At 40.6% G+C, this 23,804-nt stretch overlaps 1 protein-coding gene across 4 annotated transcripts in view; it reads right to left on the bottom strand.

Annotated features, from left to right (window-relative positions):
- Positions 1-6,884: 6,884 nt before the first annotated feature.
- SEMA5A (semaphorin 5A) overlaps positions 6,885-23,804 on the bottom strand; it is a 505,914-nt gene continuing 488,994 nt past the window's right edge. For all 4 annotated transcript variants that reach the window (XM_074387337.1, XM_003932501.4, XM_074387338.1 and 1 more), the window contains 3 exons: positions 22,520-22,567; positions 16,779-16,990; positions 6,885-14,720 (listed from right to left, as the gene is read on the bottom strand). In XM_074387337.1, coding sequence (XP_074243438.1) covers positions 14,601-14,720; positions 16,779-16,990; positions 22,520-22,567 — 380 coding nt within the window. In that variant the 3' untranslated portion in view covers positions 6,885-14,600. The remainder of the gene's footprint in view (positions 14,721-16,778; positions 16,991-22,519; positions 22,568-23,804) is intronic.

The raw sequence follows: 23,804 nt of genomic DNA, 5'->3' as shown, positions 1-23,804 counted from the left end.
TTTGACTCTGCAGCAGAAATCTGTGAAACTTTGAACTTGAGAGAGATGATCTAGGGTATCTGGCTGAAGAAATTTCTAAGTGGCAAAGCATTCAAGAGGAAGCAGAGACAAAATTTTAAAAATTTGCAGCCTGACAATGTGATAGAAAATAAAAATATTTTTCTGGGGAAAAATGCAAACCAGTTGCAGACATTTGCATTATGTAATAAGAAGCCAAATGTTAATCACCAGGGAAAATGTCTCTAGATCATGTCAGAGACATTCATGGCAGCCCCTCCCACTACAGGGCTGGAGGCCTAGGAGGGAAAAATGGTTTTCCAGGCTGAGCCCAGGAGGCCCCTGTAATATGCAGCCTGGGGACATGGTGCCCCACCTCCCAGCTGCTTCAGCTCCATCCCAGGCTAAAAGGGGCCAACATACAGCTTAGGCCATTGCTTGAGAGGATGCAAGCCCCAAGCCTTAGCAGATTACCTGTGGTATTGGTCCTGTAAGTTCCCAGAAGACAAGAATTGAGGTTTGGGAACCTCTGCCTAGATTTCAGAGGATGTATGAAAATACTTGGATGTTCAGGCAGAATTTTGCTGCAAGTACAGAGCCCTAATGGAGAACTTCTGCTTGTACAGTGCAGAAGGGAAATGTGGGTCAGAACCCCCACACAGAGTTTCCACTGGGGTACTGTCTAGTAGAACTACAAGAAGAGGGCCACCATTCTCCAGACCACAGCATTGTAGATCGACCGACAGCTTGTACCATGTGCCTGAAAATGCATAGGCACTCAATGCCAGCCTGTGAAAGCAGCAGCAGGGGCTACACCCTGCAGAGCCACAGGGGTGGAGCTGCCCAAGGCTGTGGGAGCCCACCTCTTACATTAGCATGACCTGGATATGAGACAAGAAGTCAGAAGAGACTATTTCAGAGCTTTAAGATTTAACTGCTGCCTCATTGGATTTCAGACTTGCATGTAGCCTGTAGCCCCTTTGTTTTCACCAGTTTCTCTCATGTGGAGCTGGTGTATTTGCCCAATGCCTGAACCCCCATTGTATCCAGAAAATTACTAATTTGTTTTAAATTTTTCATGCTCATAGGTGGAAGGGACTTGCTTTGTCTCAGATGAGACCTTGAACTTAAACTTTTGGATTAATGCTGGAATGAATTAAGTCCTAAGGAGACTGTTGGAAAGGCATGATTGTGTTTAGAAATGTGAGGACATGAGATTTGGGAGTGGCCAGGGTGGAATGATATGGTTTGGCTATTTTGTCACCCAAATCTCATCTTGAATTATAGTTCCCATAATCCTCATGTGTTGTGTGAGGGACCAGGTGAAGATAATTGAATAATGGGAGTGGTTTCCCCATCCTGTTTTCATGTTGTAATTTATCATGAGATCTGATTGTTTTATAAGGGGCTTGTTTCCCTCTTTAGTTGGCTCTCATTCTTCTCTCTCCTGCCACCCCTTGAAGAGGGTGTTTTTGCTTCCCATTTTGCCATGATTGTATATTTCCTGAGGCCTTTCCTGTGAAACTGTGAGTCAATTAAACTCCTTTCCTTTATAAATTACCTAGTCTCAGATATGTCTTTATAGCAGCATGAGAATGGACTAATACAGGTGAATTTCCATTTTCCTCCTTAAATTAAAGCTCAAAGTTGATATTTATGCACTATCTTGCTATTTCCAAGTGGGTGAGGCATGCTAAAAGCCTGAAATTTACCATCTTACAAAAACAAAACAAAACAAAACAAAAAAACTGAATAGATAATTATCCAAAGACCATAATCAAATGGTAAATGAACATTTAAAAAGATGTTCAATATCATTAGTCATTAGGAAGATCCAAGTCAAAGCGATCATAAATATGACTTCAAACCCACTAGGATGACAATAATCAATGAAAACAAGTTTTGGTAAGAATATGGAGAAACTGACACCCTCATACACTGCAGGTAGCAATTCAAAATGAGGCAGCCACTTTAGAAAACAGTTTGATGGTTCTTTAAAATGTTAAATATAGAGTTTTCATATAGCTCAGCAACTCTACTCTTAGATACACACCAAAGATAATTAAAATATATTTCCAGTCAATAATTTATATACATATTTATAGCAATGTTATTCATAATAATCAAAAGGTGGAACAAGCCAAATGTCTATCAACTGATGTATATGTAAACAAAGTGTGGTATGTCCATACAATGGAATATTATTCAGCCATAGAAAACAATTAATTAATGATGCAAACTACAACATGAATAAATCCTGAAAACCTACTAAGTGAAAAAAGGACTGTTATCATAATCAGAAACAGAAAATCAGCTTCTGCATCTTTTGTCCCTTCCCAGATGATCTTCAACATACTCTGCAAAGCCAGTAACAGTCCTCTTAGTCATTAAGCCTCACATTTCAAGACTTTTGAATGTTTAAAATACTTTGATTAAATGTGTAATATTTGCTGCCATTAGACAGCTATATTTTTGACCCTTTATTCCATTGTTTCCATCTTATCAATCATCATTGCTTCAATATTAGGAATTGATACCCAAAGTCTTATCTCAAGAGTATGTGTCCGAGGAAAAATCAAACAGAAAGATTCCTAATGAAGAACAAGTTAGCTTTTCATATACAACATTGGATCCCTAGGTTTTTGTCAGGTTACTGGATTCCATTTCCCAGACCTGTGTTTCCCAAAAGCAACACACAACTACTTCCCTCACCTAAGCAGGTTGCTTTGGAAACAAAGCGAAACCAGAGCTCTGCAGGCAAGAATTAAGCAGGAGTGTATTCCACTTTCCCACAAAGGAATAACCTTTTCTGTCTTCAGAAATGAGGCATGTTTTACACATGTATGCATTATTGTTGGTTAATTTCTCAAGTCATTGATAGATAACATATCAAATTACAAAAGTTGAAGGTTCCAATCTTGGTTAGCAGTAGCTACTTCCAGAGAATATTGCTTGCCACCCTGATTGTTAACTTTAGTTTACTCCTGGGCCTCCCACGAACTTTCTCTTCATTTGTATGAAGCATATATTCCATTCAGGCTCAAAGGCTTCGGCAGTCACCTTACCAATTTACAAAATTGGTTCACCTACAACTTTAGGGTCTAAAGAGGGAAAATGGTGTGCACTGCTCCCAGGAATAGAAGATGAATACAGGCAGAATGAGTCCCTGAGTGACAATAATGACAACCACACCAGCATTTATTGGGAACTTTATCTATCAAGCATTAATAGCATATCTTTCCATTTTATATTGATACAAGTTCTTTCTATATGTTACTGCCCTGTAGAATGATGAAAAGATTGAACTTCAGAGGGGTTAAGGAAGTCAGGTGGTTGAGTCATTTATCATTTCTGGACCTTCAGGCTTGGTTAAGCCTCTCTGTTGGGTATTGAAGTCGAGCCCCTGCCCCAGCTCCCTTCTGCCATCCTCCCTTGTCCATTTGAAGATGTAGAATAGATCGAGGGAAATTTCCCTTGATAAGGTAGAATCTTTATTTCGTGAGCTATTCCTGAGTATAATGCTCAAGCAAAACACAGCAAAGTCTTTGTAACTTACCCAAATTTTTGTGAAATGCTTGATTTTAAGAACTTTTCCAAAGAAATGTGGTTTCAAGTACAAGCAATAATACTGCTGACATAAGGAGAATGGCAAGCCCAAATTGTATGCCCTATTATAAAAACCTCATTAGTAACTGACAGTGTTCATTTGTAATGGGCTTATCTCAAGTGTGCATGCTCTTGTGGAAAATGATCTGTTTGTCTCTTCTTCAAGCAAGATGAACATTTTTCCTGCTTGTAGTATATGCTTACTGAAAACAACATGTATTAATTTTAATTATTCAAATTTAGAATAGATGGAACATGTGTCAATGAATTATGCTATTGAATTATAACTACCAATATTTGTGAAAAAACAACATACCACACAGCCACCCTCTTTTCTTCTGAGAAAGGCCTACCAAGCCTGAATTCCATAAAGTATTCTGATCCCAGGAAAGAGAATAGCAGGAAATAGATTTTTTTCCTATTGGGGGAGGGTTATGATGAGATGTAAGAAAGTGGGTGGGGAGAAGCTCCAAGATGGGAAGCCACCCATAGCATTTCTCCTGCTCCACTTTCTAAGTTAATATCAAATATGGGGCCAATCAATAATCTTCAACCCAACGTAATTTATAATCTCTTGGGAATTGTGGATTGACTATGTACTCCCAATCTCATGCATTTACTTCCTTAAACTTCTGTCTCTGTAAAGGACTCAATGCAGCTGAGAGAATAGGTGTGTATAGGGCATGAACCATGCCACCTTTCATAACCCATTATCACTACCTATTAGCACAGTGGAGGAATACTGGAGTCTTTCCAACCATCTGTGCACATGTGAATGTCTTATTTACTTTCAGATTGTCGCCAGATTTTATAATGGGGTGGGTAAGAACTCTAAATGCACAGTCAGGACACGTCTTTGAGCACAGAGAGTTGGAAAGTGTATTTTTGTGAAACACTTTCTAAAGAGCTCACAGAGATTAAAGAGGTCTCCAAGATTTTGGATAGTAGCTTAAAATTTTTTTAGTTATTTCTGAAAACAAAGCTGGAGGAAAAACAGACTTGGTGGGGATTTGCCAAGCTGGGTTTGAACCTGGCTGCGCTTGCTTGGGTCCTCAAGCAATCTGCCTCCTCTCTGTCAAATCAGGGAATTTAACCACTATCACTTCACCTCAAGAAAAATTCATGCATTAAGAAAATTCCATTGTTTCACCAAACACATTTTCATGGAAATTCCAGCTAGAAAGGAAGTAGAGAAACAAGGGCAAATACACTGGTCCAAAGGGAGGGTGATGTGTTTTGGGGCACTGGGTGGAGGCAGCCCTGTGATTTGTGCTGTTGCCTGGAATCCACTCTCTGAATGGATGGTGCACTGCCATCTCCCATATATGTTCCTGATGGGGATTTCCAGACCTGTTGCTGCTACCAGCATCCTTCTTTCAGAGAAGGGTGAATTCTTGTCACCAGGAGGCACAGGACCTCAAGAGAAGCAAAGAAACCAGGTAACTTGCAACTACTATCGGAAACAGGAGGTGACTTAGAGAAATTCCGAGGCAGCAGAGAGGAAGGAAAGTGAGTGGACAGAAACTAGAATGTAGATCTCTTCACTGCATATGCTATGCTTTCAGAGGAAACATGGCCTGTGAATCCATCCCTGTGAGGAACAACAAACCCTCTGGCATTTAGGCAAGGCCACTTAGATTAGGAATTGAAAATCATATTTCAGCAGTTTTCTCTGTTTTCATGGGAAGGCTTATTTTCAAAATATCACATATTTCAAATTCATAGTTTCTTTGTATTGTATGAGGAATTATATTAAACGTAATTATATTTGAGCTTCATTTCCTCCATCATGATTTTAGTAGCTCTGGTCTTAAGATCTCTGAAACACACAAATTCATGTTTACCAAATGTGAACTTCAGCTTTCAGTCCTGGGTCTCAGTCTGACTGCCAGGGAGTGATAAGAGCTGCAAACGTTTCCAAGAAAAATGTGCACCAAGCAGATTAATGTGATAAAAGCAATCTCTGACCCCATTTTCTGTTTGACTATATAAAGAAGATAATACCTAATTTATAAAAAATAAACCAAGAATAATTTCAGAAAAGTAATAGTTTCATATTACTTTAAGGGAAATTTCCTCTTGGACTAAATGTCCATAATTGTGCAGTCAGTACATTCAATCTTTTCTGCTGTTTTTCACAAACGGGGCTTGAGGAGATACTTTAAATGAAAAACTACATCATATATTTCAAATAGGTCCAGAAAGATATTTGAAGTTGTATTTCAACTTATTTTTTAAAGCGAGTGAATAAAAGGAGGAGGATCTGGATATACAAGTATTTCCTGAGACCATCTAAATATCAGAATACATATTGCCAGGATTACAAATGTTCAGGAAAAAAAATGAAAGAAACAAATTTGTGGTATGACACTATTTATTCCATTCATTTACTAAACTAAGCCAATATACGTTATTCATGGAATGCTTTAAAATTTTAATTTTTCATTGCTTAATGAAAAATTAAGTAGTTTGCAGTTAAAACAGTGTAATCTCTATAACATGCTTCACTAGTCCATATGTTTATATAGTTTTATGTTAATTTTTGGCCCCATAGTAAGTGGGCTTTTTGAGCCTTTTGGTCAACTGAAAATTATATATAGTTATATACATCTATGTTTATATATACAAATGTGTGTATAGATGAGATATATAAATACATACATACACGTGTACTTTTTTGCTTTTTTAATGGGATTGTGAACACTGAAATATGGCTTTCACTCAATAGGGTGGTCTTCCTGGGTCAAGCTTCTTATCTTTGTGTTCATGCAGACTGACAGCAGTTCATTCACACCATATTCCATTCTCCTTTGTTTTATGCAAAGAAGAATGGAATATGGTGTGTCAGAGAGAGGGTAAGTATAATACAACTCAATACATCATTCCTCAACTAGACCTGATACCAACTCTCTGTAGACAAAAAGCCTAATGGCCTTCCTTGTCACATATTTCCTGTTGCCTACGGAGGTATTTCTCGAACTCCCGACCTCAGGTGATCTGCCGGCCTTGGCCTCCCAAAGTGCTGGGATTACAGGCGTGAGCCACCGCGGCCAGCCAGCCTACAGAGATATTTCTAAAAATGCTTGAATACAGCTCATGTCCTGTCCTGGCCACAATTCAAAAGGCCTGAAGATTAAACAGGAGTGTTATGAGGTTTCTCCAGCAGGAAGTGGTCTGCAGGCTCACTCTGATGAAACTCACTCCTTCTAGCAGTGACAGTTGCTTAGCACCTCTGGAAAGAGAGCACACTCAGAGGCAATACAAAGAAAAATGCCACTAAATTGTCTCCTAAATGGTAGGATTTATTTCAATGCTCACATACAATTGAATGAGAGAAACTATTTACATAAAACACAAGTACAAAAAATATAATACAATTTATACTGTACATAATCAGGATTCCCTTGTTTTATTCCCCCACAAATGGCAGCTAGAGATGGTAAGAAGGGAATTGCTAGGAAAGAGTGAGTGCTCACTCAGCAGTACTGAGAGGATAGATCTTCAAAGTGTTTTTTATAAAGATGAACAGGCTTCAGATGCAGAAACCAGCAATGCACCAAGGGCAGAAAGAAAGCACAACATACTCACTTCTGTAATAATAGCTATTTTTTTTTTTCTTTTAAACATGTTTTATTTTCCCAAAGCTGAGGCTTGGAGCAGGTGTGAGTTGATTTCCACTGATTGGTTAGGTGACCTCTGAGCACCCCTACTCCGACTTCCACAGTCTATCCAATGCAGCAGATAATGAGATTCCAGTTGCCACAATTGGTGTCTTAAGTTGATTTCAGAAAACAATGTATCTGTCAGGTGTCATTAAGCAACAATCTGAGATGTGGACCTAGACAGCTCTCAGGAAGCATTTAAAACCAGTGAACTGATGGACAGGAAAGATAAAAGTCATGACCATTAGAAATTTCTATTGTGTACATAGAATAAGAAGGTTTTAAAGAAAAAGGATTGAAACAAAGTGTGGTGTGCCCATGGTCACCTCAGGAAGTACCCAGCAATCCATAAGCATTCTAGCAGAGAAACCCAAGATCCATTCTGTCATTCAAACAAAGGGGAAATGTAAAGCTATCACATTGTTTTAAAAAGCCAAATTATGATTAAGATATATTGTCTTTTAAAATTAAATTTAAGATCAGTAACTGCCTGCAAGCTTACCAAGGGCTGAAACTGGCTTTGGATGAGGTTCACACACACACACACACAAAAGAAACAATCTCAAATAAGTTTATTTTGTGTCACAAAACAGCCAACACCAAATTAACACAGAATGAGGCATTTAACATTGGACAACATCTTTAAAAGTCACATCAAGCTGCATAACAGAAAAGTTTTGCTGTGCACTTTTGAAGAATCCAACATTGGGCCAAGTTTGTGCATTTTCTTGTAGATGATGTAGAATCTCAGTGGTGAATCTAGGTGCTTGAGTTAAAGGTTTATACTGTGCTTTGTTTCGAAGTGCAGAAGTTCAATTTGCTTTTGGCCAACAGTCATAGTAAAAGGGATAAACAATCAACTTCAGCAGAGATAATACTATTACTTTTCTTAACCCAAATTAAGAGTGACAACTTTTGTGAACTTGTGAGGCAGTTTTGATATGAACTTAAACATAATCAGGCATTGTCGTAGGTGGCTGTCACTCCACATCCACTGTATTTATACCAGCTGTCACCAGCCTGTGTCTGATTTTCCTATATCTATGGATTAGCCTGAAGAAAAACAGAAACAAAAACCTCTAACTTCAGTAGGCATCATGTTGGCATTCTTATTACAGAACAAACACTCTGATTTTTTTTTTTTGGAAGATGTAAAAATTAAAGTGATGCTAGTTTCTAGAAGGCTGATGCTGAGGATCCCTCTCTTCTGAGCATGCATTGTACCTCTGCTGGTTCTACATCCCCAGTGAGGGCAAAAATCACATCTGAAGATGATGTGCTTCTTGATCATTTTCTATTCCTGAGTTCAAAGAGGCGTAGGAGAATAATTTTCTTTAAAGTAAATCTGACCAATCCTCTGCTTCTAATTGAAACCAATAATATTCACACAAAATGATAAATGATCATCTCAAACAAGGCACTAGCAACTTTTTCTAGGAAATTATCCACACTTACAGAGAGGGGAGAAAATGATGCTCTAATTTTAGCCACATGATAAAATAGTTCTGATTTTTCAGATTCCAGATTTTGCTCCCAGCTTGTATTTATCTAACATTTGAATCATTTTATTACTGCCATTCACTTAACATTTGGACCATTTGGCATTAAATTTCCAAGAAGCTGAGAAAGAACAGGATCACAATTGAACTACTGGACCCAGATTTTAGAGCAAATAGGAAAGAGTGGAATACATTTTCTTATTTGACTGATGGTTTAAAAAACACGAAAGATTTTCTACCTCCTTTTTCCTCCTTCCAGGTATGAAAGTGCCCTTGACCAGTTACTGCCATTGTTCCAATACATTAAAACATGTTTGCTTGAGCAAGAATTGATATTGACTCTGATTGCCCGGTAATAAGCTTGACTGCCTTTCTATGGAAGATATGATCTAATATGAACTATCAAAAAGACTGTGTTCTGAGACAGCTTTCACTAGGAAGTGTATATTTCGTGCCAGGCTCTGAATTTGGTTTTGATAATGCCCTATGTCACTTGCAATGTGAACTGTGTTTTCAAAAGAGGAGTGGTTTCTCTCTCTCATGCTTCTGTAACATGTACCAAATTTCTGATAATGCAACAGATGACCACTGAATGTATTTCTGATCTATCTGATAAAACAATGTATACAATGCATCTTTAATTTAAGTCCATAAGAAAGGAGTATGAAAGAGTCGCTTTATAAATCATCACCAAAAGTTCAACATGACATCGTGTTTACCTTTTCTATTGCCAAAAGAGAAAAGCAGCAAGGATTAAAGCAATGTATTTTCCTTTGCTTTATTAGGTTACCAAAGCAGGTAACTTGATTGCCTTGGCTCATTATTCGCAGACTTAAAATCTTAAAGTCAGTTATAATTAATGATCTCGATAGGGGATAATGCAGAAATAAATTTCACAATGATCCCTTGTCTCCAAATACATTATCTTACCCTGTGCATGGCATTCCTTTTGTGCATTTCCTAGGTCAAAGTGAGGATTTCTCTATATTCTCAAATTTCACCCACTGTCCAAAGAAGTAAGGGGCTCGAATGCTGTCTAGTGTCTGATAAGATAAGCATAGGTAATTGTAGATAGCCACAGGTAATCAAATACTGGCAATGTTGTGTCAACATGCTTCCCCAAGTGCACCAGGAAGTGATGAAGAAGTTAGGATGAACAAATTCACTAGGGATGGCCAACACCATCTGTAAACTCCAGTTTGTACAAGTGGTGAAGACTTTGCATGTGTGTTAAGGTTATTAATGCCTTCATAGAAATTGACTATTGGAGCTGTGGGGCTTAGGCACAGCACTGCCACGTGGAAAATGGTGATGCAGTTTATTTTACCAACTATTGGTACCTGTTGCCTCTAGTTCTGTGTCCCAGAGCCATCTCTTGAGAGTGAAATGCTGAGGTCAATGGAGTTACCCCCAGCGCCACACACAAGAAAACCCCATTGAAGTGTAAAGGACACCCGGAGCCTAAAGAAAGCTGATGGCCCAGGGACAAAGTTGATGAAGAAGTATCTTGACAGCACTGGGGAAATATTTGCGATTTACTCTAAAAGTAAAAGGAACACTGTAAAGAAATAAATATTCATTTGTTTCTTTACAAATTCAAAATGCTAACAAGGCTGTGTTTAGACAAAATGATTATCTGAGTATAGACTAGATATATGTTTAAGGTAAAATTCCTTTGATATTCAATTATATGCTCATGTATCCCATTAGATGGTCACTTGTGTACATGGAGACTCCCTGCTGAGACTTTGTTCATTTTTTTTTTTTTTTTTTTTTTGATACAGGGTCTCTCTGTCACCCAGGCTGGAGTGCTTTGTTTGTGATCTCAGCTCACTGCAGCCTCAACCTCCAGGGCTTAAGTGATCCTCCCATCTTAGCCTCACAAAAAACTGGAACCACAGGCATGCACCACCATGGCTGGCTAATTTTTGTATATTTTGTAGAGATGGGGTTTTGTCATGTTGCCTAGACTGGTCTCAAATTGCTGAACTCAGGCAATCTGCCCATTTTGGCTTCTGGGATTGTAGGCAGGAGCCACTGCTCCTAGCCTTTGTCTGTGATTTTGACAGCATGATGCACCAATTACACCAGAGACTCCAGTGTGAATATTCAGTAAAATAGGCTTTGACTCCCACAATTTCCATCCTTCTGCAGATAAATAAGTAAGGACACTCTTGGCTAAAACTCTTGCACTCCAGGCAGTTGATCCTGGCAAAGCCCAAGGATCAGACCCATGGACCTGTGAGGTGGGCCTCACCGTTTCCAGGACCTGTCCACAGCACTCGCTGTGGTGACCAGGTCCTGCCTTTCCCGTCACCTACTTATACGACTGTTTCCTCCATTTGCTTCTTTGCTCTTTGGCTTCACCTGTGAGCTGATGGGGCGAGATCCCTGGTTCATCCCAGACCACATGAACCTGAATGAACTCTCCTCCCTGGCAGGGATGGCCTCACATCCATTCACTGTTTATAATCTCCTTTCAATTCCTTTAGAACCTTGGCCCCACACACATTTATTAAATGTTCTTTTTTTCTCTGAATATAAATGCTAATTCTAGCGAGAATCTATTTGAACAGGCGTAGGAGAACATCCGTACAAACATGAAGAAATTGAGATGCCTCACGTAAGTTACAATGGGCAGCAACATAGAAACAAAATATTCTCAGAGTGAAATGAGGAGTTCTGGAGGGAACGTCATGAGCCTGGAGACTGCAGCTCTTCTCTGCGGTGGAGCCTGACCCAGTGCCCCCTGAGTTCCTTTGAATTCACTGAGTCCACATCACTCAGAGCTGACAAAACCCCCAGTTTCACCAAACCCACATGACCCTGGAGCTATGGGGAAGGCTACATGCTGTGCAGTGTGCAGGAATTGTGTCCTTCTCCTTCCTGTAAAATGTTGGTGCGCTGTAAAATCAATATCAGATGGTGATGACTCTAGCCTCAAGAAAGGACCCTGAATAGTACTGGAAATCACTTTCAAAGAATTTAAACATAAGACTAAAGCCAGCTTCCTCATGAAAACCAGCCAATCTTCAACTGTATTCAGAAATAACTTTAAATAGTGATTAATGTCATTTTACATCAGGTTCAGACAAGTGTAGCTTAAAACTATTTGTCGCTTTTTGTTCCACTTGTACCAAAAAAAAAAAAAAAAAAAAAAAAGGAAGGATGAAGGACAAAAACAAAGATAAAGAGAGAATGAAAGAGGTCATTGAGGAATTTAAAATGTGAACCACAAAATTTCAGCAGGACTCCAAAACAGCCCAGGCCTAAGGAAGAGCTGCTTTAAGAAGGAGGTGCTAAGAGAGGTGAGAGACTGCACTGTGAACGCCCAAGGTGTGAGGGTTCACCCGATAAGGATGGAGTATGGAGACAGTACAGGTGAACGGTAGCTACACCAAGATGAGCAAACAAAACTTATTCCACAGCTGGTAAAAATACCAAGAATATACCCCAAATTATCTAAACACTTGCCATTCTGTCAAATAAGAGAGAGAAAGGAAGAGAGTGAAACAATTTTCCTTTGAATAGTGGGAAACAAAATGGGATTCTTTTGCAATGCTAATTTCAAAGGTTTATATCCTTAAGAACACAAATAGTCAGTGGTGAGGGAAGGTGTTTTCCCAAGTCATTGCAAAAGACTCCTTAAAGATCAGCTTAGAAGCCATTTAGAAGCCATTTCCCATCAATTCCAGTGAAACATTCATGAAATATTAGAATCCTCATTCCCAGGGGAAAGAAGTCTCTTTAAGCTTAAAAAATAATAGAGAAGATTAAGAAATAACTAAAATGTGCTATGTGCTGCAAAGTTAAAATGTTTTTTCCTATAAGAAAGTAATGAGTTGAAATATCCGATGAAATTCCAACCTAGGAACAATGAGGGAACCATCTGGCTACATTTCTCCTGCTAAGTGTGGACTTTGGGCATGTGCACATGGACAGAAGACTCTTACGTATAAGGAATGCGTGAGAGGCAGCAGGAAGTCCCCATTGGAAAGACCCTGAATGTCATTTATTTGTAATCCAAAAGAACTTACAGAGCCCACCTGCCATTTTAATACTGTGTCATTTCTGTAAATGTGAGTATATGAGAATATTCAGAACCCAACAATATTCATTATTAAACACAGAATTCTTCTAACACTTTCTGAAATTGTTTCTATAAATTGGAAACAAGGGTAAGGGTAAAAGCACATATGCTAATCAAAGTCTATGTTCCTCATTACCCCTACTATATTTTTTTTTTCTCACAGATCTGAAGGTTCATTTATCAGTGAGAACATGTTTCCATGCCTACTCAGGACTTTATCACATGCTCAGAGGCATCAGATGAACATTTTCAACCATGTTCTTATTTTCAATATTCAATTAATTGCTGTATGCTATATATCAATTGTTTGCGAGCAACGTGTATACATTTTTTTCTGGGGGCCTCTGTGAATGGTGTTATCACACTCTTATCTGCTTATCTATGATCAGTGATGAGACCACTGCGTTCACAAAAACCCCTACTTCTGACTATCCTGACTTTCCAAGATGCATCTTGAAATGCTGTTGCCTCCATGCAGGAAGAAGCTAGGGTGGATGGACTGGGTGGGTGGGAAGGCAGCACTGAAATAAAAGAAAAGGCACCAGAGCTGAGCATCTCCTGCTCCCCTGGCCTGCAGGCAGCAAGTAACAGCAGAAACTGGGGGTAGCACTTCATATGGACCCGGTGGACTCCACAAAGCCAGCTTTACGTGAGATTAATGCTCTTGATAGGGGTTGTTTGCCACACATTGGTTATATCAGGGAGATGAAAAATAAAACGTTATCATTAATATCAGTTCTTTCAATAGTTTCTATAACATAAAAAAGTTGCTTTTAGTTATAATTTAGTACTTTCAATACTTTCACTAATTGATATAAATGCGCAAGTTTTGTTTTGTTTTTTTTTCTTTTTTTGTAGGGAGAGAGGAGGTGTGGAGTCTATCCAAACGCTAAGGAAGTGGTTGGGTATTTTACAGACTGGCTCTTCAGGACGTCACTATAGACCAGACAAGTGGACTTCCAGGCCAACCGCATGTCAAGGAGCTCCCTGGAATGCCATGAAATCCAAAAGTCAGAATAAGGCGAGTTTTGCAGCAGACTGCAGAACACGTCCACGCTTCATTGTGCCTGCGCCTCTGCTCCGCTCCCTCCACCAGCAATGGCACAGAAACTGCAACAGGAGCGAGGTGGGGTACCTCGCAGTCTACTGTAACCTCTGCAAGTGTGGGCCAGGTGGAATTCCTGGGCTTCCCTAGGCAAGATGAAAACATACAAGTTGGTTCCGAGAATCTAATAGCTTTATCCAGATTTGGAAGATGTACAATCCGTGGTGAATAATTGTTTGGCCACATCTTTTTCTTCATTTTATGAAATATTACGGACCTAAGCACTTCTTGTGGAAGGAGCAGGTGTCTCAGAGAAAGTGCCTATTTTCTTGAAATAAAACATCATGAAGATTTACGTTCCAAAGAAAGAAGACATTCACATTTCTAAAGACTCCTTCCCATGTGGGTGGCACATTTATAAAATAATGCTCAAAAAACAAACCAATGGACTTGTCAGAGAAATAGGCTGAACACAATTAAAAACTTCACACCCTGGCTCATTCAACAATGGTCAAGATTTTCATGATGCAGTATTTCGATTTTTGTTGCTTTTAAAGACGTGTACTTTTGGCAGCAATGGGACACTCTGGTGGCTTGAAATGTATCCGAACTTCAACTCTGAAGCCTCAGAAACAGGGGCAGTCATGGGGCACAGGCCTTGAGAACTGGGGATTTACAAGAAGCCAAAAACATAAGCGCTATTAGTAATCATCATAATTATTGAGATCTGTAAAGTAGGCGTTAGAGTAGGTCTTCCCAGTGAGATGTGGGTTGAAGTATTTGTTTCTTTCCTCTAGGATCAAGTTGTTTTTGTTAAATGCCTGGAAAATATATGAAAAAAAAAAAACCCAAGTTTAAGAATGCTAAGTAGCATTTCAGAAAGAATATAATGAGGATGACTATTATGTTAAATTTGTGCTCTCTGCTAAGGTTCCATTATTTTAAAATATGTTTTTTCAATTATTTACTTCTCCAGATGATTTGCCTCATGGAGGACTTGCCTAATTACCAGAATAAAGTTGGCAGTTTGTGGTTATCTTCTGGTTTATTTTTCAACTTCACTTACGAAGTTTCCAATAGAAGCAGGGGTTTAGAAAACCTAAATCTAAATCTCTAGAAAACTTAAAACGCTGATGATTTCTGATTAACAGACACTTTGAATGTAACTGAATATATAGAACTGAATTCATATTCATATAACTGAATAAATACATAAGTAGCTTTCAGATGTCCATGGGTGGGTATATTTATCAGAGACCTTGGCAGAACTTATTTAAGTAAGGGCATTAGGTTTTGAATGTCTTAATTTCTTTTCATTCTTAACTCGTTAGAAGGTGATCACTGTAGTTTTCTATTAATAGTTATTAAAGTCACCTGCAGTTTCAAACAGCCCAAAATGAGTCCATAGGCGGGATAAATATTGAGAGGACTAAAATGAAGATGAAGAAGGGTGCACAAAGGCCATCTGTCCAGGATTAGTCTGGGCAAAGTATCAGAAAAAAAAAGTTCTGGAAGGATTCATTAAAGACTGGGCAGCTGTCCATGCCTTCAAGGCCCTTTGCCTTCATGGCAGAAACATTTCTGATTATTTAAAAAGTGGCTGTTGAATCTTAAGTGGGAACACAGGACTGGGCAAATTACCTTCTGAAGCCTGTAGTAACAGTGGCCAGAGACCAGCTGGTGTGTTGGAATCATGCTCAGAGGAGCCGAGTATTTCTTGAGATCTAAATGTTTGTTTCAAAAGCTCTTGTTCAGGGAAAGAGCTTGGGCTCCTCTTCAGGCCTCCTCCTTACTCTAGGAGCTCATTTCTGAGAGGCCAGGAAGGGCGTGTTATTCATTCCTGGTGCTTCATTCCTTAAATCTACCACCTGAGTTGGGGGAGATGCCAATGCCTTGCGGATCATCCAAGGGGAAAAGTCAATGGATGTGTCTCCATCCAGGTGGTAGAGAACAGAGGCCACAGGGCTGAGAGGAAACAAGCATGGACATGTGGCTCCTGGGACGTAAGGTCTCCCAGCCACATGAAGTCACAAAGGCTAAAGATATTCCACATTCTCACATAGGGAGGAAATTCAATGTCAAAGAAAACCACAGCAGAGAAAGGGCATCAAAATACTCCCTACGAGTGTTAAGGGAAACCAGGCACCTAGCAGGAATATCAAAATTTAGTTAAACTTCTTGCAGGAGAATGCCCTTCATTCATGTGTGTAATAAGGGAGGTTGGGTGCAAAGGGCCAAAGCCTTGATGTCTTTCCAGCTTCTCCCCTCACCTCTGGTGTATACCCACAACAAAGCCTCGTGTTTTTTAGAACATTCAAACCTCACAATAACAATATGGGAGCATGTACTTTATCCATTTTAAAGATGAAGAAACTAACGTTCAAAGAAGTAAGGAACCTGTAGTCTGAACCATAATGCAAAGTGCCTCAAGTAAAAACCACATTTATTTTGCTAGGTGCTATTCAGAGCATTTTAGGTAAATTACCCCATTTAATTCTCCTTTTCTCAAGTTTATAGGAGAAAATGGTGGCTGATTGCATAAGAAGAACTAGCATAGGTTTACCCAGCTGGACCTGGTGCCAACCCATGAGCCAGGTTTGTGAGGTTCCAAGCTGATACCCAACCCCTTCCTCCTCAGAATGTGAAGGGAACTGGCCATTTACTCTAAACTTCTGGGTCAAATCCTGGATTAATCACTCATTGGGGAAATGAAGAACATACATCACCCAATACCAGGTAACCACACTTTTATAACAACAGAGTTGAAAAGCCTTTACTCTGCTTGAACATGATTTAAAGACAGCTTTTATTATAAAAAAGGCAGGGTCCACCTGCCTTCTCTGCACACCTGGCCACCACTGTCACTGCTGACTCCTTACCTTGATGGCCTCCACAGAGTCATACTTGTCCAGTTTGTTGATGTGGTTGGTTATGCTGGTGTTGAGAGGGGCAGGCGACACAGGGTGGATGACAGTCGCATCGTGGGATTGCTGCTGGTACCGCTGGCAGTAGGTGTAGACGAGCAGGGTGAGGAGGCAGCCGAGGATGGAGCTACTCAGCCCCACGGCAATCATGTGGAACATGTTGAATTCTAGGGGGACAGGAGCAAAGTGATGCCACACTTGAAAAGAACACCCTGCCTAGCTACTCAAAGTGCTAGATGAAAAAAGAAAGTCACAATGAAAAGCCCCATCCTCATTCTGAAGTTTAGGAAATCATCATTCTTCAGTCTTTCCTTGGCAATGTCATGGCCATCAAGGGACTTCTCCACAGTGAGCACAGGATAGTTTAAGTTCCTTCTCTTATGGATGATAGCCAGTCTTTTGGAGTGACCTTAAACTTTAATACACTACCAGAAGCTTTTTTTTTTAATTTGAAGGTTTGCACAACAGTGTTCTTCTGCTTCAACTGCAGCCCAATCCATGGTGGACAGGGTTTCTGCAGAAAAGGTTATTCATGCTTCTCAGTGGGTTGAGCCTCCCTGTGTGTAGCAGGGCTGTGTCCTGACATCAAGGGAGGAGCAGCTACTCTTCCAATCTGCTGCTCACCTGATAGCCAGACCGCTTTTAGCCTTCTCTCTATTTCATCCGATTTAAAAAGTTTTCTATTCATATAAACTCATATGTTTTTCATTATATTTTTCGAGTATGAATACACATACATTAGAAAGTGCCAAAGGGTGAATAGGAAAAATAAATCCTTCTTACCCAGAGGTAACTATTATAAGCATTTTTTCCTGTGTCCTTTCAGAGATGCTCTGCACACTTACATGCTGTGTGTGTGTGGGTGGGTGGGTGGGTGTGTAAATACTATCCTGTGTACCACTTTTCTCACTTATGTTGTATTTTGGAGGTCTTGTCAAGAAAATGATTTACAAAAAGAAATAAGGAATTCGTGTTACATGAATAAAATATGATCTTTTATTTAAAAGGTCATGAAATGACCTTCTTTTATTAATGCCTTCCTATTTCATGGCATCTTTTCTGTTTCATTAAGTTATTTTCCTGGAGTTATAAATACATAGCATTCAGAAAATTCTCCAGCATGGACTTGCAGCTATAAAATAGGATTGGCTCAAGTGACATCAAGGCACCATAGAAAGACCTGTGTGATGTCTGAGTAAACAAGAAAGACAACAGATATTCCTGTGTGTTGGTGAAATACCACTACTAAATTTTCAAGCCTTTCAGGAAACGAAGGCACCATGTGGCCAGCACCACAGAGCTGGGCTCTGGAAGAATCAGGTGAAGCAGAACAGGTGGTTATCTTCCTCTGTGTTGTTGGAAGCAAGTGGCTACTGCCCATGGGGTACTGGCCTCATGTGCCCCTGCTCAGAGCACATCCTGAGGACACCAGCTTTCCCCCAGGGTGTCCCCTCCAGGTACCACCAGGGTGAGGGGCAAGGCTGCCAATACCTTTCCCTGACCTGTCAATCCTCCACTGTGTGGGACAATTGGAGGTATGTGCTGAGTATCACTGCAATGCGGACAAGCCTGTCTGCCGGCAGAGAAAGGCCTTCAGGGCTAGAGTAACAATGAGAAGAGCCTGCAGGTTTGTCCCTGCACGCAGAGCCTGGGTGCATCTTAACCATCCCAGTCTCCTCCCCAGGGATTTTCTGAGCTGCCTCCCCTGTGCTCATGTTCTTCACTGTCTGGAAGGGACTCCACCCTGCCAATGCTGCTCTACAGGGCTCTGACACTTGGTGTCAAAGGGAAGGACACTGTTCACTGAGTGGCCTCCAGATCTAGGTCTATGGGGCTCTGTTTGAGTCCGTCCTGAAACTCATGTAACCCTACAGTGGTGGAGAGGCCCCAGGGAAGCTGAACCTATAGTCAGGAGATGCCATCAAAACCTCACCTGTGATACTGGTAGAAGCTAGATACCTCTCTTTGTCCCAAAAACCTGAACTTTTCCCTCTAAGCTGTGCTCCTTGGCTGCTCCAGACACCATGTTACAGGAACCCAGAACTCTGGAGCTGGATCTGCCCCTTCAGGTACACAGACATTGTGAAGGAAGGCTGCCTTTTGTCTGGCTCACTGTCGGGCAGAACTCACAACACACTCCTGACCACTGAAGTCCCAGTGGATGATGCAGTTCCTCACACAGGCACCCAGTGAACTCAGCACTAAAGGCTGGACCATCCGGGACGACAGCACTAGGACATTCCACAAGCATCACCCACTCCCTGACAACCACCTCAACTTCTCACTTCCAGCTTAGTTGGTCAGTGCTTTCAGAATCTTTGGACTTTCCTGACTCTTGTCATGAAGGCTCTAGGGCTGGAGAACTCCCAGCCTGGAACAGGCGGATAAAGTAGCCAGGGGGCATTCCACCTGCAAACACTGGGACTTTTACTGTAACACCGAGGCTGTACTTAGATAAACAAGAGCCGATTTCACACGAGTTCTTACTTCTCTGTACTTCAGCTGTTCGCGCTCCCCAGGGTCAATGCCCTACACTAATGGAAATACTTCCTGCTGCACTGATAGCTCATCTTTCATTATAACATGGGGAAGACGCATGATGGTCTCCATATGCAGATACTGTGTCATTAGTCAAATGAATCATTCCAGCAGGTGCCTGGGGAAGGCTGGGGCCAGCTGACACCTTTATGATGATTATGTCATATTATGTCATTATGTCTTTGTGTCTCATGCAACTAACAATAGTTCTCTAAGATGAAAAATTTCAATGGAAGCCCATTTTTCTGCATGGGGAAAATAGTGCCCATTAAATTTCTTTCGAATGTGCTTACTGTGGTTCTTTCCTTTGAATATCATTTTCTACTCTTGATTTTGGTCAGTAAAGATAGAATACAGACCAACTACCCTGTTGGTTCAATTAGCTAGTTTCCTGTATAAAGTTTGATTGATTTTCCAACAAAATGAAAATAATACAAATGAAGATGCCTATGTTGTCAAAAACATCCTTGCTTGGTAACTGTTTTCAACTATTAGCCCTACAGTGGGATTCATCCGAACTGCCTATGCTATTGTGTCAGTGCCAGCTGCCTGATTTAAAAAAATCCGTTCTGAATATCCTAGAGTGGTTCAAGTTCCTGTGATTTAACCAATAGCATCTCAAGGCTTGGTACAGCCACTAGGCAGCTGGTCCAGACACACAGAAGCAGTATTTAGAGTGGGGATGGGCTTTACACCACATTCTCCTGGGTGCTCAAGGCCCTTGAAGATCTTCCACAGAGTAACTCAGTGGGGCTAAGCAGGAGGAAAGCGAATTGCACACATCTGACAGCAGGCACTAATGTCTAGCTAGCTTTGCTGAGGCATCCGCTGTTTGAGACTCAGGCTCTGTGTAGCCTGAGAATATAACTGAGAATGGGAACACTTATAAACTCTGTTCAACTCTTGACCTACACTGTCTCTGATGGCAGCAGACAGTCCTGGACCCTTGTCTATTGTCCAAGAGTGTTACCTAACCAGGGAGGCTGTGGCTCCAGCCTCCTGAACACAATGCTTTTGAATACGTACTATCAGGGTTCTCTTCCTAAGGTGCTCTGTGCTCAAAACTCACACTGGAGCCACTGGCTGAATTCCGTGTGTGCACTTGGGCCAGTGACATCAACACTCTGAGCCTCATAGTGTCAATTTATAAAATACAGATTAAATACATAACCACTGTTCCTTTTCTATAATTCCTAACTGTAAAATCTCAGAAAAGTAATGTTTCATCAGTCATCTGGCAGCAAAATGTCACCGATCTGACCCACTTTTCTGCAGAGCTGACCAGAAGTGCTATGAAGACCCTTAGCGTCTTCACTTTTTCGACATCTCACAGCAGCATTATTAAAGAGATTAGCTGTAGAACAACCCCAGACCCTGTGCAGGTGTCATGTAATACAGAGTACAGGTCCCACATACCCTTCTACCATCTAAAAACTGCTGAGTTCCAAAACCCTTCTCTGTGTCCAGAGGTGTTACATAAAGAACTGTGGCCTCTGGCACCTACATGAATGCTCCTTGTGAGGACCAAATGGGCTTTGCACCATATTCTTGTCTAAACCATGTAAAACAGTACATAGCATACAATTACTGATCTAAAAACATTAGAGGGTACTAATTGGTATGACCATTTTTATGTGAACTGGTTGCATATTCATCTTGTAGTTGGATAGTTGGATTCCATATTAGCGACAGCCGGTTAGTGAACTCACTCCACTGACTTTACTCAGACACCTGGCATTGCCCTTCTGAGGCACTGGAGTCTCTGATTATATGATTGCGGGTCAGAGGGGCTGGGGATACTGGGTGCCCATCGTAAGCTCAATGGCCTTCACAAAACTGACACAGAATGCGTGTTCGGCAAGGATTACTGAATTAATGAGTGAGCTAACAGATTGCTGACTAAGTAGACAGAATGTTACAGATAGCTTTAAAAAAAAAATGCAGGGTCTCATTCTGTTGCCCAGGTTTGAGTGCAGTGGCATGATCTCAGCTCATTGCAACCTCCGCCTCCCAGGTTCAAGAGATTCTCCTGCCTCAGCCTCTCCAGTAGCCAGGACTACAGGCATGTGCCACTGTGCTGGATAATTTTTATATCTTTTGGTAGAGGCAGTATTTTACCATGTAGGCCAGGCTGGTCTAGAACTCCTGACCTCAGGTGATCTGCCTGCCTTGGCCTCCCTAAGTGCTAGGATTACAGGCATGAGCCACCATGCCCAGCCAGTAAGCTCGTAATCAAAGTACTTAGTAATGGTAGTCAGAAATAATAAGTAAATTCCTGAAACATGCCTATGAAGCTTCATGTTCCATAAGAACATGTCAGAGGCAATGCCTGTCAGGCTGGGCTCTCTCAGACACCCTGTGGAATGGATTAGGGGAGCAAATGGGAATCTATCATCATTAGTCACACATGTGGAAAGGAAGGCCTCGTTGTAGATATTGGCTTGGATTCTGAAAGGCGGACATGGTCTGTCCCTTGGTTGCTGAACAAGCCAGCCTCTCCATCCAGGCATGTTCACAGCACAGACAAGTACTTTATGGGTATATGTAAGGCACAGATGGCAAAGTCCAAAGTTGTCATGCACTTGAAACAGACAATGTTGTCTCTGACATTCCTCGTGGCAGCAGGTTTGAAAAATTCCTCTAGCACAATAGGTATAAACTTATGCCTCATTACAATTTAGTCATTTCAGTGGGTTGGAGGTTGGAGGCTAGCTTCCATGGATTTGTACTATACATATAAACAAATTATTTGAATTCTACTTTACTCATGAAACTCTACAGTCAATATTGAGACTACTGATTCATAAAGCTGAGCATCCATCAGAATCAACTGCAGGGCTAATTAAACCACTGACTGCTGGGACCCTCCCAGGGAGGTCCTGATTCTGCGGATCAAAGTAGGGCCTGAGGATCTGCATTCCCATCAAGTTCCAAGGCCACGCCCAGGATGTGGGTTTAGGCACCCCACTTTGAGAACCACCAATCTATATGTCAAATATTGACTACTTTATGCCAAGGTAGAATGCCTGGGATCCATAGCTTTTCTCCAGTTTGTCATTCTTGACTAAGAGGCAGAAACATTATAGAAAACATGCAGGAAGGGAAATGATTAGAATATATCAGTATACCCATTAAAATTACTTAAAAGGAAGACATACCTCCACATCTTTTCTCTTCTACGCTACTGGATCTTGCCACAGATACTTCTGGAAAAACAAAAGTCAAATCACAATGTGTAAAAGGTATCGGGAAGACAGTCCACATTCACGCTTCATGTACGTTTGTCTAATGATTCTGGATTTTATGTGATGGAAAGTTTCAAAAGCCTGATTAATTATCAGAAAAATTGTACTTGTTTCTTTGTTTTGACCAACCTGATATGGATTTGGCCAAAGCACCTTGACTAAGGACAGGTGGGATCCATTTATCACAGAAAGATAATGGATGGTCCCTTGGGCTGAAAGCAGGGAATGTGCTCATTTTCCTCCTGCCGGGGAGGAATCCCCGGCTCTGCCCAACACACAGAGTAATCCTGTTGTATTCCTGCTTCCTAAATTTGTTCCATTAAAGCCAGTGTTGCCACCTTCCTGGCAGAGGGAAGGCCCCTTCACCAGAGCTCAAGGACGTCTCTAGAACAAGTGAAGTCCCTCTTCAGGAGGACTTTGACGATCTTTGCATGCCACACATGAAACATACAGAAGGTGCAGAAAGAGGCCACATCTCCTATGTGTTCTAACTCCTGAGGGTAAAATACCACTTCAGAAGTCTAGGAACATCATTCTTTCCTGTATTCATTTTTTATTAGATAACAAGAATTAAAAATATGTCTATGGTTAACAAGGACAACAATTACAACCACTCATAGTTCTGTAAGGTACATGATTGAGGTATGGTATACTACTTTTCTCTAAAATATTATCATTTGCATAAATGAAGAAAAACAAAGAACTGGCTTATAGAATTCAACCCTATTATCTATTTACCAACAACTACACACTGACTTCACCATGAAAAGCTGATAGAATGAGGGCCACCCTCTTCTCCAACAGAAGAATAATGATGCATTTCTACTTTCCCAAGTATATTAAATATTGCATAAAGAGAATGGCCCTTTTTCTCTGTGTTCCTGTGCATATACAGGGAGCACTGCCCAAACATTTGACCTAATATTAGAATAACCAAATAACCAAATAATATTTAATAATAACCAAATAACATTTTCATTTTTTGAGCAAAGTCTTCTGACTGTATTATAGTCGATAAAATGCAAAAGACACTGTGCCTAAGAAACATTATACTCATGAACTGAATTCAAGTTTAAATCTGCATTTCCCTATAGACCTACATTTTAAACACCTTGAAATCACAAGGCTTGATAGAATCGTCTCTATTTCGCCAAATAAGCCAAATAAAACACTGATGTATGAATCATTTTCTCTCTCC

This window comes from Saimiri boliviensis, chromosome 1 (assembly GCF_048565385.1).
Source record: "Saimiri boliviensis isolate mSaiBol1 chromosome 1, mSaiBol1.pri, whole genome shotgun sequence".
Lineage (NCBI taxonomy): Eukaryota > Metazoa > Chordata > Mammalia > Primates > Cebidae > Saimiri > Saimiri boliviensis.
The sequence above is the reverse complement of the archived record's forward strand: the minus strand, read 5'-3'. Positions and strand labels throughout refer to the sequence as shown.